General features: G+C 36.4%; 1 protein-coding gene across 7 annotated transcripts in view; it reads left to right on the forward strand.

Moving 5' to 3' along the window:
• KLF12 (KLF transcription factor 12) overlaps positions 1-15,249 on the forward strand; it is a 462,496-nt gene that overhangs the window by 297,004 nt on the left and 150,243 nt on the right. For all 7 annotated transcript variants that reach the window (XM_082434879.1, XM_082434881.1, XM_082434877.1 and 4 more), the window contains one exon: positions 10,209-10,755. In XM_082434879.1, the coding sequence (XP_082291005.1) occupies positions 10,209-10,755 (547 nt within the window). The remainder of the gene's footprint in view (positions 1-10,208; positions 10,756-15,249) is intronic.

The following is a 15,249-nucleotide window of genomic DNA, read 5'->3' on the forward strand; positions in this document are numbered from 1 at the left end:
GTTAAGTTATGCCCTGTATCCCAGAAGGAAAGTTTTATAACCAACTTGAATATATAAACTCGTAGATAATTTAACTTTAATAGCTGTTAATATTTTAATATACTAATTAGTTGCAAAACAAATTCAAAATCACATTTTATGTAAAATGTACTTATTTGCATAAAATTGAAATGGTTGATAAATATGTCATCTTCCCAACAGAATGACCATCTTTTGAAAGCTTCTTCACAGTGCCAACACTTGAAATTATGAGGTCATTTCACAGGAGTCATGACTAAATCTGTGTTAACATTCCTTGACTTTTTTTTTTTTTAAGCATATTCTCTTTGGTGATTTCTAAAAGTCAACACTGGTGTTGATTGAGAATTTGCTTTTCAAAATAGCATTTTGTTTTTCAAAATAGAATGATTAGGGATAGACTTTGAATAGATGTATTTACATATATATGGAGAGGGGAGAGAGGGAAGAAGAGAGAGAGGGAGATGGCAGTGCCCTAGATTCTTTTTTAAAAAAAATTTATTGGAGTATAGTTGATTTATAATGTCGTGAAAGTTTCAGCTGGACAGCATAGTAATTCAGTTATACATACACATATATTCATTCTTTTTCAGATTCTTTTCCAATATAGGTTATTACAGAATATTGAGTAGAGTTCCCTGTGTCATACAATAAGTCCTGGTTGGTTAATCTGTTTTAGAGATAGTAGTGTATGTATGTTAATCCCAAGCTCCTAATTTATCCCTCCCCACCTTTCCCCGTTGGTAACCGTAAGTTTTGCTTTTGAAATCTGTGAGTCTATTTGTTTTGTAAATAAGTTCATTTATATCATTCTTAAAAATGTTATTACTTGTTTTAAGGTATTTTAAGACTCTTGAGACACAGCTCACCAGCATTCCTGAAAGTGTGTATCCATTTACACTGCTGTCCTGCAGCATAATAAAGTGTCTGTTTTACTACAAGCTTGTCAGCATTACTAGTATCATTTTTTAAATCTTTATTTCTTAGAATTCTGTGTCCCAGCCAGGAGGAATCCTGAGCTGTTTGCCCTGTCACTGTAAATCATAGCTGATTAGCAGGAGTCTTGTCTGGCTGGCAAGTCCTCTTTTTCAATCAGATCAGTTGTCCTCCGTTCTGCCTTCCTGTTCCTGCCTTTGTCTTCCCTGAGGCTCTAGCCTGCCCCTTCTCCCCTTTTGCTCAGACGCTCATCTCGATGGGTAAAATCAACAGGGGCTCGATTTGTACAGTTAATTCTACACCTAAACGTATTAATTACGTACGCCTATGTGTGCCTTGTGGCAGTTGCACCTTAACAGGGGACCACTTTAAAAAACCTTTAGACGGTTTCACCCTCTCAGATCCTTAGAAAGACCTGCGTGCATCTATACCCCATTTACCAGCAAGCCAAAAGATGAAGCTAAAAGAGTTGGTTTGCATGAGGGCATTTTGCTGATTTGTAGGGGGCTGGGATGGAATTAAATCCACTGCTTGTGAACAAGTTCTGGAGCATGTAAACACTATTGCTTTTCTACTTCTGCCACATTCCCATGGTAGCTCCCTGTGATTCCAGGGGTAGGTGAGAAAAGGTGGATTTCTCTCAACTTTGCTACTTGTCTTGTTTTGGCTTGGTCGTTGATCTCTTTTTAAAGGCATTTTCTATGAGTAGAGAAGCATATACAGGCTTCTCTGGACTACTTGCTTGCTTTAAATATCCAAAAAGTAAAACCTATATTTTGCAAATATACCTCCCTTTACATAAAAAGATTGCGTTATTGCTTTATATGTTTGTAATATGGTAGGGTTTCCAGTTGTATCATTTGGGTATCTCAGCCTCTCTGAGGTCATTTTCTAGTCTCTGAAATTTGATGTATTCCAGTACTATGAAAACTACCATTATAAAAATAACTCTTTATGGTGAATATTTTGTGAAACCGAAAGCACAGTCCATCTGGTAGCAGACAAGATTAATCTGTTTGAGAATGGTAAACATTATTGCATATTTTAAAATATGTAACTAGCACAGAACATTTGCCTCAGGCGCTTGACTAAGACTGTGGCTTAGGGTGAATATTCAAATGAACTTTTTATCCCTAAAAGTCTGTAAGACATGTTCCTGTCACATACAGTGAAACTTTAATATCTTACATCAGTCACTGAATAATAATACCAATTTAAAACCAAAAGAAGAAAAAACTTAACCATGATGTAGTCAAGATAAGTCTATAGCAGTTACCTCTTTTAAAAAAAATTTGCAAGTGTTATGATAATAGTTTTGGTTTATGAATTTTGCAAAGAATTATAAACAAAATAATAGATAAAATTGAATCTTATCAGTAGCACTAATGTTACATTCAAGTTAATTTAAAATCATTAGGGGACTTTACTTTTTTAGTAGAGATTTATACTTTCAGAATAACTTGGCAGATTGTACTTAAGAATTCCATATAGCCACCCTACCCCCCCCTTCGCAGTCTCCCCTATTATTAGTCTTGCATTAGTGTAATACTTTGTTAGATTTAATGATTTAATGAACCTATATTGATACATTATTGTTAAGTATCGTCCATAGTTTACATTAAGGTTCATTCTTTGTGTTGTACACTTCTGTGGGTTTTGATACATGCATAGTGACATGTAACCACCATTGCAGTAACATACGGAAGAGTTTCACTGCCCTAAAAATCCACTGTGCTTCTCTTTTTCATCCCTCCCCTCCCTTCCCCCAAGCCCCTGGCAACCACTGATCTTTTTTACTGTCTTTATAGTTTTGCCTTTTCCAAAATGTCATATAGTTGGATTCATAAAATTTATTTTTAAGACATATTTGCATGCTTTTGTGAAGTTCAGTTTGACAGTAATTATAAGAAAATAGGAACAGAGCTAACTTCTTATACTTCCTTTTTGGACATTTATTGTTGTGACACTATTTTGTTATCTCATTTGACCAGGTAAATGGGATTTAAGTGGCTTAATATCTTGAGCACAAATATTCTCATCTAACAAATGCGTTTGAGTCTTCAATGATTATGTTATGTGGTAGAACACAATATTAATTTACATGTAACACATTATATCCATGTTCAAACAAGTTTGTTAGTCTTTTCGTTGGTTAGGAATGTCTGCTATTAATTTTTTAAATGCACAAATAGAAATGCCTCTGTCCTCTACCACCCTGTAGGAGAATCCTCCCCACCTCAGGTATGACCCTAACTTTACAACACGTAAGTGCCAAACCAGAATTTCAGATGTGCAGTCAACTGTTAACATAAATTGATTGCTTTGGGTAAATAATATGATTCATGAAAGCCCTGGGAAATAAATAGGTCATGGAAAAATATAATAACTAGGAAATAAGGAAAATTTAGGATAAATTTAAATGCCTGTATTGAATCCTTTTAGAAGGCTGGCATTTTCAATTTGAATGTGAAAGCATAAAAACATAAATGTAAAAGCACAAAGAGTCCATTATGTTATGCATATGTTCTGAATTTTCTTAAGGAGTCAATCGTTATTTCTTAAACCAGCATTTGAGAGATTGAGATAAAGCAGTTGAATTAAATATTCATTGAAATATCTTCCTCTTTAACTCATTCAGTACTTTTGAAACCAAGTTCCAGATTGTAAACGTAGGATATTTCTACTTGTTGCCTTTTATTCTCTCATCCGTACTTTTAGAAAAATTACAATTTGTTTTTCCTTTTGTGAGTATACTTTGCTTTAATTTTTTTCTTGGTCAGGTTTACAAATTCACACTTTTACAGCAATTGTAGTTAAGAGTTTGCTCTTAACATGAAGAATAAAGAAGAAAAATCACTAGGCTTGAAAGAAAGGTGAATGATGACCATCAGGGCCCATGCGAGGCAAATTTTGAAAAATAGGCCTTCCTTTTTAGTAAAATAACACAATAGAGAGGAAAGCGAAGTACTTGTTTCTTCACAAATTGATGTTTGGTGCCTTTCACACTTTGAGCAAAAATGACCAGTCAGAGTTGAGCAGGTTGCTTGCTTGAACCATGGTGCTCATATTTTTAAATTTTCATTTACTAATGTGGAAAACTAAGACATGTACCTATTGTGCATTTCATGTACAAAGAGGAATTCTACCCTTGAAATAAAGTGTATTTGCATTTAAAATAATGCAGTGTAACAAAAGCTCAATGATAACAGGATATGGAGTCATAGTTTATTCCCTTTTTTTTTTAAATTAATTAATTTATTTTTGGCTGTGTTGGGTCTTCGTTTCTGTGCGAGGGCTTTCTCCAGTTGCGGCAAGCGGGGGCCACTCTTCATCGCGGTGCACGGGCCTCTCACTATCGCGGCCTCTCTTGTTGCGGAGCACAGGCTCCAGACGCGCAGGCTCAGTAGTTGTGGCGCACGGACGTAGTTGCTCCGCGGCATGTGGGATCTTCCCAGACCAGGGCTCGAACCCGTGTGCCCTGCATTGACAGGCGGATTCTCAACCACTGCGCCACCAGGGAAGCCCCCCCTTTTTTACATGAAGTGCACAGTAAGTTTCTTTAAGCACCTCCCATAGAAAGTGCACATTCAACTACTCACCAAGTCAGTGAAAATTACATAAACTAAATTTCTACCGAGACACAAGAAACAAATAAAGCTCTACTATTTTCATCTCATGATAAGACTGTTGAAGAATAGCCAACATCCCCAAACAATTATTTTAATATATTTATGTATTATTGTCATAATGGATACCAACTGAACTGTGGATTGATAGGTGATATTTATATAGTGGAATTAACAGATCAGACCAGTCAATTAAAATGTATTCCATCACCTATTACATGCTCATCCTGTGGGCCAATCTAATTAAGCTAAAAAAAATAGAGAAAAACAATCTGAATAATGTCAACTGACTGTCTTGTGCATTTTAAGAGAGGATGTGTTTGTTTAAAATTTTATGTGGGACCTGAAAATGCTTACAGTATTTCTGTATGTTCAGCTTACTTTTGTAACATATATCTGTTTGGTTGTTTAGCAAACATTGCCCCTCTACAGTGGCTGTATTATGCGATCCTGCCTCAGAATATTATCTTATGCTGAGTTCATGGAGCTATAGTAATAGATCAGGTTCTGTTTGGAATTTTTGTTCTAAAAGGGGAAGCTCATTTGCTTCTGTCCCACAATTCTCAGTATTACTTAAAAGCACTTAATGACCTAAATTCAATCTTTACAACAATTGTGTGAGTTTGGAATTAATATTACTCTTTTATAGGTGGCTAAACGCAGACCTAGAGAATTTTAATGATGATACCATGACTGTACAGCTAATAAGTAACAGGGCAGGTCATGAATTCAAGTCTTTTGTGTCCAAATCAAATTTTCTGTCTCTAATAACCACATAACAGGCTATAAAGCGGATTCTTATAACCGTGAAGCCATGAGCTATGTAACAGTAGGCAAGTCACTCTACAATCTTCTAAACGCTGTCATGAAATGATTTCTCAAAAAACTTTTATAAAGTTGAAAAGATAAAATTAAACATAATCTTTTTATGCTTTAAATGCTGTTTGCTGGCCTGCTGGCTCCCTGGCTGGCTGGATGAATAGATGAATGGAGAGATGGATGCATGGATAGATAGTTGGGCACATCCTTTTTGTGTGTGTGTCTGTGTGTGTGCATGTGTATATGCATAAATATTATGCTAGTTCTGTAACGATCCCTGATGCCATTAAAGATGAAACAGCTTATAAATCTTGGATAACATTTAGCAGAATATTACCCAAGTGGTCCTCAACCAAACGTAAGAGTCTCTGGAGGGCTTTCCAAAGATGAGGTGGTGTCCATATATTTTTTTTCTCCTTTTAAGATTACCAGGTGATCAAAATACATGACAAGCCTTAAAAACCCATATTCACTTGAGGACTGTTATAAGATTCAGCTGATGGCAATGGTTGACTGTAGGAAACACAATCAGGCACTCTGAGTACTCACTCAGAGAAAGTTTTAGATACATTTTTGCATTTATTCAACAAAATGCCTAAAGCTGAAGTTACATTTGAAAACGTTTATTCAGGAAAAAGATGATCTCATTAGACCAGCTCACATGTAATCCCCAGATCACTGAAGGGAATATGTTCACTAGCATATTGTGCATTATATTTTATTGAGTGGATTATTTTGAATCAAACTGGCCTTCAGACTTTTGAAGAAATATTATTATGCTGCAGTATAATCCTACTTATATTTGTCTTTAGGTTTTTCACACACCTTTTTTTAATGAAGTATAATGTTACATTTACCTCGTCAGACTTTCGTGTGTGGTTATGCATTTACTTCTTAAGGTATGAAAGGCTGAAAAATTACTTTATTGCGGACCCCCTCCAAGAAATATTATATCATCTCTTGGAAAATGAAATTAATTACTCTCATTCTCTTTGACAAAAATTCAGCGTGCCCTTCAGTCTTTACATCCTTAGAAGGAATTCTGTTTCTGTTGATAATATTAAATATAGTTTAAGTGTTTGATCATCTTTTCCACCCCAGGGTCATCAACAGCAAAAATTCAGCTAAAGTCACTGCTCCCAGGCAAAAATCTTGATGGGCTTTTATTTAAAACAAACAAACAACAAAACAACAGCAATGCTTAACGGATGCTGCTGTGAGCCGTCCATCAGTGTTGTATCAAGAATTGAGTAGTTTGGGCTTCCCTAGTGGCACAGTGGTTGAGAATCTGCCTGCCAATGCAGGGCACACGGGTTCGAGCCCTGGTCTGGGAAGATCCCACATGCCGCGGAGCAGCTGGGCCCGTGAGCCACAACTACTGAGCCTGCGCGACTGGAGCCTGTGCTCCGCAACAAGAGAGGCCACGATAGTGAGAGACCCGCGCACCGCGATGAAGAGTGGCCCCCACTTGCCGCAACTGGAGAAAGCCCTCGCACAGAAACGAAGACCCAACACAGCCAATAAATAAATAAATAAATAAATAATAAAAGTGTTTTTAAAAAAAAAAAAAATTGAGTAGTTAGTGACCAAGGGCAGAATTTTAGTATGAAATCCTTTCTTTGTTCTTTTTTACAAAATTTTCTTGTCCTAATTGTGCATAAAACATTTCTTTGTGATATCTGGTCTTTTCAGTGTCCCTGCCTCTTAGAGGCTGTTTCCTGGTAACATAGCCATATCTTTTCTCACTTTCTCAAACCTGTGTAGTCCTTTTATTTAATTTCTAACTGCTCTAAGTGCTGCTTATTTGGTGTTTTCCCGTGGTTTCCCCAGCTTTCCTTCTCTTTCTTGGCTGCTCTCCCATTGCTACACGTTTATGGATTCATGTCTTGGAACCAATGTGTTTCCATTTTCCACTTTCCAAAAGCCAAGAAATGAATTCTAATAATGATTTCAGGATCAAGCCTTTCAGGTCTTTTCTTTTTCCTAAAAGGAGGAGGAAGCGTATACCTCAACTCTTTGGGAAACATATTTATGCAGTATTGCTAGTCTTACGTGTACGTATGTGCAGCTTGAAGCTGGAATTATGGATGGTTTACTGGCCACATTATCACAGTAGAAGTGATTGGTATGGGCTATGAGAATATATTAGGTCAACACTGTAAACGGATGAATGGTATGATCAGGGTTTTGCCCTCTTTATACTGATGAGGCATTGTTTTTGGATATGCTGGCTGCATTTCAACTGCTTCGTATGAAATAGGAACCAGCAAGTGCGTCTGTGATGTTTACACTTATAGATTCATGCATAACATGTCTAACGTTCCCAAATAAGATACGTCTGTTGTCCAAAGGTTTGGTTGATCCTTCCTAATTTTTATGAGCACTTTCTGTATTTTGGTTTGAGTTCATGCAAAAGCTATATAGTTCTCAAGTATTTGAAAGCACCTAGGGGCTCTTAGTATTGGGTCTTCCTAGCTTTCTGGTATATACAGCAGAATTACAAGAAGAGTGCTCTTCCTCTATTGTTGTAAAACAGCTTAAGGAGTAAAATTTTTTTTTACTGAGGGATTAAGAAGATACCTACAAAGTATGGACTTGTGTTCATAATCTACAGAAGTCTTAAGCAGTTTGCAAAGCTCAGTGAAGCTTGATGCCTCAGAAGCCATCTATTTACAAATAAGCTCCATGTTTACCTCCTGTATTGTCAAGCACTCTTTCATTTACTTTATGAAATGTTTCTACAACGATGAATTGCACCTCAGCCTTTGGTTTATAAACCTATGTTAGAACCTTGTGTCTAAGTATAATTAGGAAGAAAAAAATTCTTGATGGAAATAGTCACTATTTCCAAAATTAGAATTTTGGAGAGAAATTAATCAAGGCTATATTTGAAAGCAAACTATGATAATTTGTGCTTAATGACATATTTTATAATTTTAATGACAAACCAACTGGGATATTTTATGAAAGCAGCCTCAACAAAGAATTTCTATGTGGGTATGACATACTAATAAGAAACATCCTACATTGTTCTACAGAGAAATTAAATGATAATACTGGGTACAAATTGAAATAGTGTTCTAGTTAGAAGAGTAGATAATGCTAATAGCTTTTTATAAAAGTTGCTCTGTTTATGGTGTTTCTTTTCTTTTGTTTCTTAATATCTGAGAATATCTAAATTCTTATTTCTCAATTTCAGCACATGAAATGAAATCTTGTCATTTAGAATTTTATGAAGTAGATATTTTGGATGCTTCATTTTGATATTTTCTAATTCTTTTCTTTTGGTGGGTAAGTAACCATGTTAGCTTAGAAGCAAAAAAAAAAACAACAACAACAATAGAACATCAACCCATTTTCCTGTTTAGTTGATCTGGTACCATTGTTTAGCTTATTTTCTTTCTTTTCTCATTGTTGCTAAATAAAATGCCCTTGCACTATTGTATTTTCTGAATGGAGCTTTAATTTATATTCTATAAAGAAAGATTTGAAGAAGCATGTTTTGTTCCTTTAAGTGTATGCTCAAGCTTTGAGGGGACTAGCAAACCAAAATATTTTATTAAACAAAGAATGAAATGAACCAATTTAATATAATTTTAGGCATTGTTGTTCTCATACCATAGTGAAGCTGAAAAAAAAAGTTTTGGTCTTCATATAATAGAACAATAATGTCTACGTTAGCCTGGTCAAATTAGATATAACCAAAAATAATCTTTTGTAGTCTAACTCTCTCTGTTAAGGCTAGACGGACACCTGCTAATTTGGGGGCCATTTTAGGCCTTGGAAATAGACATTTAGTAACTATTTCTTGAATTTATGAGTGAACAGGTATAAAAATAAATTATATTCATGCTCAGTAATAACACACTGAGCCCATTAGTCTGGGTGGAATCTTGGATTCTTTATTATTATTTATTATTAAATTTTGCTCCTTAAAACTTGAAAGCATGAAAACAAACTTGGACAAAATTATTATCATTGTCTTAAATTACACAGCACAAGCATAGGCAACTTAAGATTTCCAGAATAAGCTTTTCCTAAAATTATTTCCTAAAAATGTCTGTTGTAGTATTTCTGCATATTATTTTGAGAAAAACTTTTTCATTGCTGTGAGCTCAGTTATAATCCAGTTATTAGAAATGGTTTGTATTCAATAATTTAGCAAGCGAGTGTGGGAGGTTGGAGAATTTTATGCCCTGTTTTAATGCTCAAAATGAGAATGGTACGATGGCTCTTGCACCAAATATGAAAGTTGAAATGTCGTGGTGAGTTTCCCCCGTGTTGTTGCCAGGTAATATTATGCCTGCAGATTTATTAGAGTGTTGAGTAAAGGGTTGGAATCATGAAATTGTAGAATTTTAGAGCTGGAAAGGCTATTTAAGCTTAATCTAATGAAAATTCCCATTAGTTTATAACCAAGGAAACTGAGACTCTTAAGTGCAGTGATGGGTCAGACAAATAGAGCGAATGTTTTTAGTTGAAGAGGTTGTATTTATGCTGTCTTAAGAAGATAATATTTTGCATTCTGAACTGGTCTTTCAGAAGATTTTATGTAAAATCGCTGTTCATTTTTAGGTTCCTGTGGCTTCTTTTCTCCTCCGTAGTGTATTTCCCTGGATTTTGACAATGATGTCTGTTGCTCTCCCAGTCTTCTTACTCTGTTGTGCTTTTGTACTCTCCACTTTAATTATGACGACTGTCTAAGCGGTTCTTCAGATATTTGGAGAGTGAATTAATGTTCTGTAGCAATAAGAGAAAAATTAAAAAACATTCAAGTCATCAATCATACCTCTGTTTTTCTCCCCACAGTCTCCAAACGTCCACAACTACCCCGATATGGAAGCTGTTCCCCTGTTGCTAAATAATGTGAAAGGGGAACCCCCGGAGGACCCGTTATGCGTAGATCACTTCCAGACACAAACTGAGCCAGTGGACTTGTCCATCAACAAAGCCAGGACGTCCCCCACAGCCGTTTCCTCCTCCCCCGTTTCCATGACAGCGTCCGCCTCCTCCCCGTCTTCAACTTCAACCTCTTCGTCGTCTTCTAGTCGTCCAGCCTCATCCCCAACTGTTATAACATCAGTATCTTCAGCATCATCTTCGTCAACGGTATTAACTCCAGGGCCCCTCGTTGCCTCTGCCTCTGGTGTGGGAGGCCAGCAGTTTTTGCACATTATCCATCCCGTTCCGCCTTCAAGTCCCATGAATTTACAGTCTAACAAACTGAGTCACGTTCACCGCATCCCCGTGGTGGTCCAGTCGGTGCCTGTTGTCTACACAGCTGTGCGGTCACCTGGAAATGTGAACAACACTATCGTCGTACCACTTTTGGAGGATGGGAGAAGCCATGGCAAAGGTAAGAGACACAAGCAAGCCTTGATTTGTTTCAGCAGTAACTCTTCATTTATTCAGGGAGCGGACCCTAAGTCGTAGGCAAACACACTACATCCAAGGAAGTTCTGTGCAGAACGGCACAGAGGAGCCAGCAGATCCACTGCTGAGTAGAGCACAGTTTAGTAGAAAATAACCTCATATTTATATAGGTATATGCTTCAGTATTACTTAGTCCATATTTCTATATATCAAGTCATTTAATGTCAGAATTCAAATACCTAAATTTGCAAAATATTTTTACCTTCAAGTGCTCAGATAGAAAGTTCAATCTATAGTCAGCGTAACTGCTTGTGAGATGTAAATGTGTAAATCCCTTGTAGAGGTTAACCACTGTGAAATTTTTAAAAAGTGTATCAGGATGTTTCTTCTTTCAGTTGTTCAGACTGGAACTTAACTTGTCTGGCAATAATGTAAAATTCCATGAAGTTCCAGTGGTTGGAACCTGATCGATCATTCACTTTTGAGTAATTTGTAAATTAAGTTGCCATTAAAGTAATTCTAAAGTTAGGTGTTTGGCTACAAATGTGTTATGTAATTTGAGTTCTTATCTTCATACAAGTCTAAGTTATTATTTTAAATAGCAGGAAGCCTCCATATGATAGAAATCATTCAAAATACAGTATTAATATTTCCTTCTGGGGGTTAGAAGGCAGAAAGATACTTTGTTACATGACTGTATGTAATAATACCAAGTTAATTATATATGATAGACAGCTGATCATGAAGTTATTTTTCTTCTTCTAAGTTCTTTTTGCTTCATTTTTAAATAGAAGGAATTGTAATAATATCATGGTGTTGATTTTTCTTCCCTTTCTATGAATCTAAAAACATAAGCCACCCTTCTATAGAGATGTAAAATGTCTATAATTATCAACTCATATGTGTGTATTTTGTCTTCAGAGCCTAGAAATGACGATGGATTAAGACTTAGATTGCATTACTTTTTGCTTTGATACCATATTACTTCCGAGGCCCATAATTAAAATATGATGGGTGAATACATAAAATACTGCCTTCGCGTAAGATACTAGTAAACATAGTTGTTTTGGTTCTTGTATAAGGTAGGATTCAGTGCATAGGAATAACATTTGGTCGTGAACTTGGAGAAATTTTTGCAAACATACATTACAAAATTGTGCATTCATCTTTTGCAAGTTACTATTTTATCTGCTGTGAGTTTCTTCATAGCACATGACAAATTTCATCTTCCCAGTTTTACCACATGAAAAATCTTGTGCTCTACAGCAGTCAGAGGTTTAAACTGCAAACTTGAGATCCAGACGCTCTGCTTACCTGACAACCTTTTTTTTTTTTTTTTTTTTTTTTTTTTTTGGTGCTTTTATGGGCAAAGGCCAGGAAGTAGTCCCACCACCATCTTTGTGAGCAGGTAGAAGAAAAAGAAGTGAGTCTTTACATAGATTTTTCTTGAGTCAAACCTTCTTTGATATTACTAATACTTCTGATCCAAATGAGCTAATTGATTTGAATAATAATAACATAACTAAAGGCCACATTAGATATTTATTTTCTTTTATAATTTACAGATGTGCTTTAAATTTTTTAAGAATTAGGAATTAACAACTAGAAAAATTATAACCTTGTGTATTACATTATATATGTGTATATGTGTACACCACAGAACCCAATTTGCAATAATAACACTTATGAAAAATATTGCTTTTATTGTGAAGGTGATTGATAAGGATTTTAACACTGTTCATGACCTGTTTTTACAATTTTCATGCTCTAATGAAGGAAACAAAAGAGATATCTCTTTTATTTGCCATTATTTTATGGGAGAGATTACTTTTATTTAAAGTGTACTGCCAAAATTTAATTTTCTGGAAAATTTATCTTTGCAGAAGAACTGTGTTAAGTAAGACTCATGCTGTAATTTGTTCTCTACATGAGTGTATTTGTTACTTTCATGCAGTGTTTTCTATTCAGTAGTTTCCTCATATCAAGAGTAAACATTTATATAACCATAAACACACGAAACTATAATGTGGATGTTAACAGCATGAGATTTGTGGTCAAGGTTGTATGGGTTAGAATTCTAGTTCCCTCACTTCCAGCTTTGGACTGGGCAGTAACTGGGCAAAGTTATTTAATTTCACTAATCTTCATTTTCTTCAGTGATAAAATGGGAATAAAAGTATATATCTTGGAAGATTATTGGGAAGATAAAGTAAGAGCTTATGTGTAAATGTCTAGCACTGATCAACTATCAATAAATGTTTGCAGTTATTTATCATTATTATATCCCCCCCCAAAAAATACCTGAAGCAATAATGTTCAGAAATTTTTTCTCTGTCTTATAAAAACAGAAAGTTGGAGGAAAAAAGACTTCTTGAATTTAAAAGTGAAAAACTGCTTCCAAGAAGTTGGTATAGAAATGCTTCTCAAAGTTGTTACAACAAATTATAAGGGATGAGAGTTTAGGATGAGAAATTGTCTGGAAAACCCCATACTTTCTATGTTTATTAGTTTATATTAAGTTTTTATAATCCCCACGTTCTACAAATATTGCTACAGCATTTTATAAGTTTTTTTTATTGTTTAATTGATTAATTATATGATGGTAAAATTGTCTAGTGGAAGAGGCCTGCCTACCTCACAGAATGAATAAAGGAGAGGGCATTTCAGTGATTCCTCACGTCTTTATTTTACATATATGCACTGGGCACTGGGCCAGCAGTGAAATGGCTGGGTGATAAAGGGAGCCCTATTTCCATTCTCAAATAGGACTTGTATATCTGGTATGGATGAGCAAAAGAAAATACAGTAGGGGAGTTGGTTTTTCAAAATGCTACTAATAAAAATACAAAACTAACTCATATAAATGTAGGTGATTGTACTAGCTAATTACCTTCAAAGTTGGTATAACATATCTGGTCTGTGGTAGAGAAATAGATTACCTTACATGACAGTACACAAGGGACTGTGAATGAATACATCTGTATCTAAAATAACATGAATTGAGTCATTTGTCCATTCAAGTATTTATTGAGCATCTCTTATGGATCAGGCATTTTATTGGCACCAGAGACATAGTGTTGAGCAAAACAGATGCTGTTTCTATCTGAGTGCTTGTAGTCTACTGGGAGATTTTGACATCAAACAGAAAAATCGTACAGTTAACTGATAACTGTGGACAGAGTTGGGTTAAAATGTAGACCAGCCATGGAGGCAAAGAGTTTAATTATAACTGCAGAGAGAGAAAGTTGTATATGACAAAAGTATTTTCATACAGGGTGTTATATGTGGTTGGAAAAAATGTTTTTGCTGAGATGCTCAGAAAGGGGTGTTCGGGGCTTGGGAGTGTGGTGGGCTGGAACTTCCTCACGGTATGCTCGGATGTGAAAAAGCATTCTAATGAGGAGAGAACTCCAGCCTATCCAGTATTTATGGAATATGGTCTAAAGGAATGGCAAGTCGTCAGCTAGCCCAGGGCACCAACAGATCTCAGTTGGGTCTTGAATGTAATCTGTGATAGGAAGGAAAATGGCATGATGTTCTGGAAGGCACAGTAAACACAGTGTAGACTAGAGCCGTCAGAGGGGTGCTGTCAGAGAAGGTCTCCAGAGGAGGACATTTTTCTGCTTGATACAGGACAGAGTAGCAGTTAGCCCCTCGAAGTGATAGTGCTGGGGGTTGGAAGGCTCTCCACGGAACCTGAGACCTGTTATTTATAAACAAGACCCTAAAGGGATGATTTGACCTTGTAAAGGAATTTCAGTTCAGCCTGGGGAAGTTTTTGGTAGATTTCCCTGGAGATTTTCATTCGTTTTTACAGATATTTAGCAGCAGGAAGCATAGAAGGTCAAAACAAATCACAAGCAAAGTGATTGGTTTGTTATTGCCTTGATGGCAAAGTAGGCACTTTTATGGTTCTCTTTTCCTTCCTTCCTTTTTTTTTTTTTTTTTTGTTAAATTTTTATTTATTTATTTATTTATTTTTGGCTGTGTTGGGTCTTCGTTTCTGTGCGAGGGCTTTCTCTAGTTGTGGCAAGCGGGGGCCACTCTTCATCGCGGTGCGTGGGCCTCTCTTGTTGCGGAGCACAGGCTCCAGACGCGCAGGCTCAGTAGTTGTGGCTCACGGGCCTAGTTGCTCCGCGGCATGTGGGATCTTCCCAGACCAGGGCTCGAACCCGTGTCCCCTGTATCGGCAGGCAGATTCTCAACCACTGCACCACCAGGGAAGCCCTCCTTCCTTCCTCTTGATCCACTATTAAGGTGAGGGAAAGAGTGTTTAAGAGAATGCAAGTGAAGAGAGCGTTTCACAGAGGGACTCATCAAATGTATCAAAAGCTTCTAAGGGGCCAAATAAGGACTAAGAATGGAGCATTTCGGGAGGATGGAGTTTACTGGTGACACTGTGTCAGTGGAGTGGTGGGGACAAAGGGCGGACTGAAGTGAGTTCATGTTCAGATGGGACGTGAGGCAGGGGTGACAA

Source organism: Balaenoptera physalus (assembly GCF_965194825.1).
Source record: "Balaenoptera physalus genome assembly, chromosome: 18".
Classification (NCBI taxonomy): Eukaryota; Metazoa; Chordata; class Mammalia; order Artiodactyla; family Balaenopteridae; genus Balaenoptera; species Balaenoptera physalus.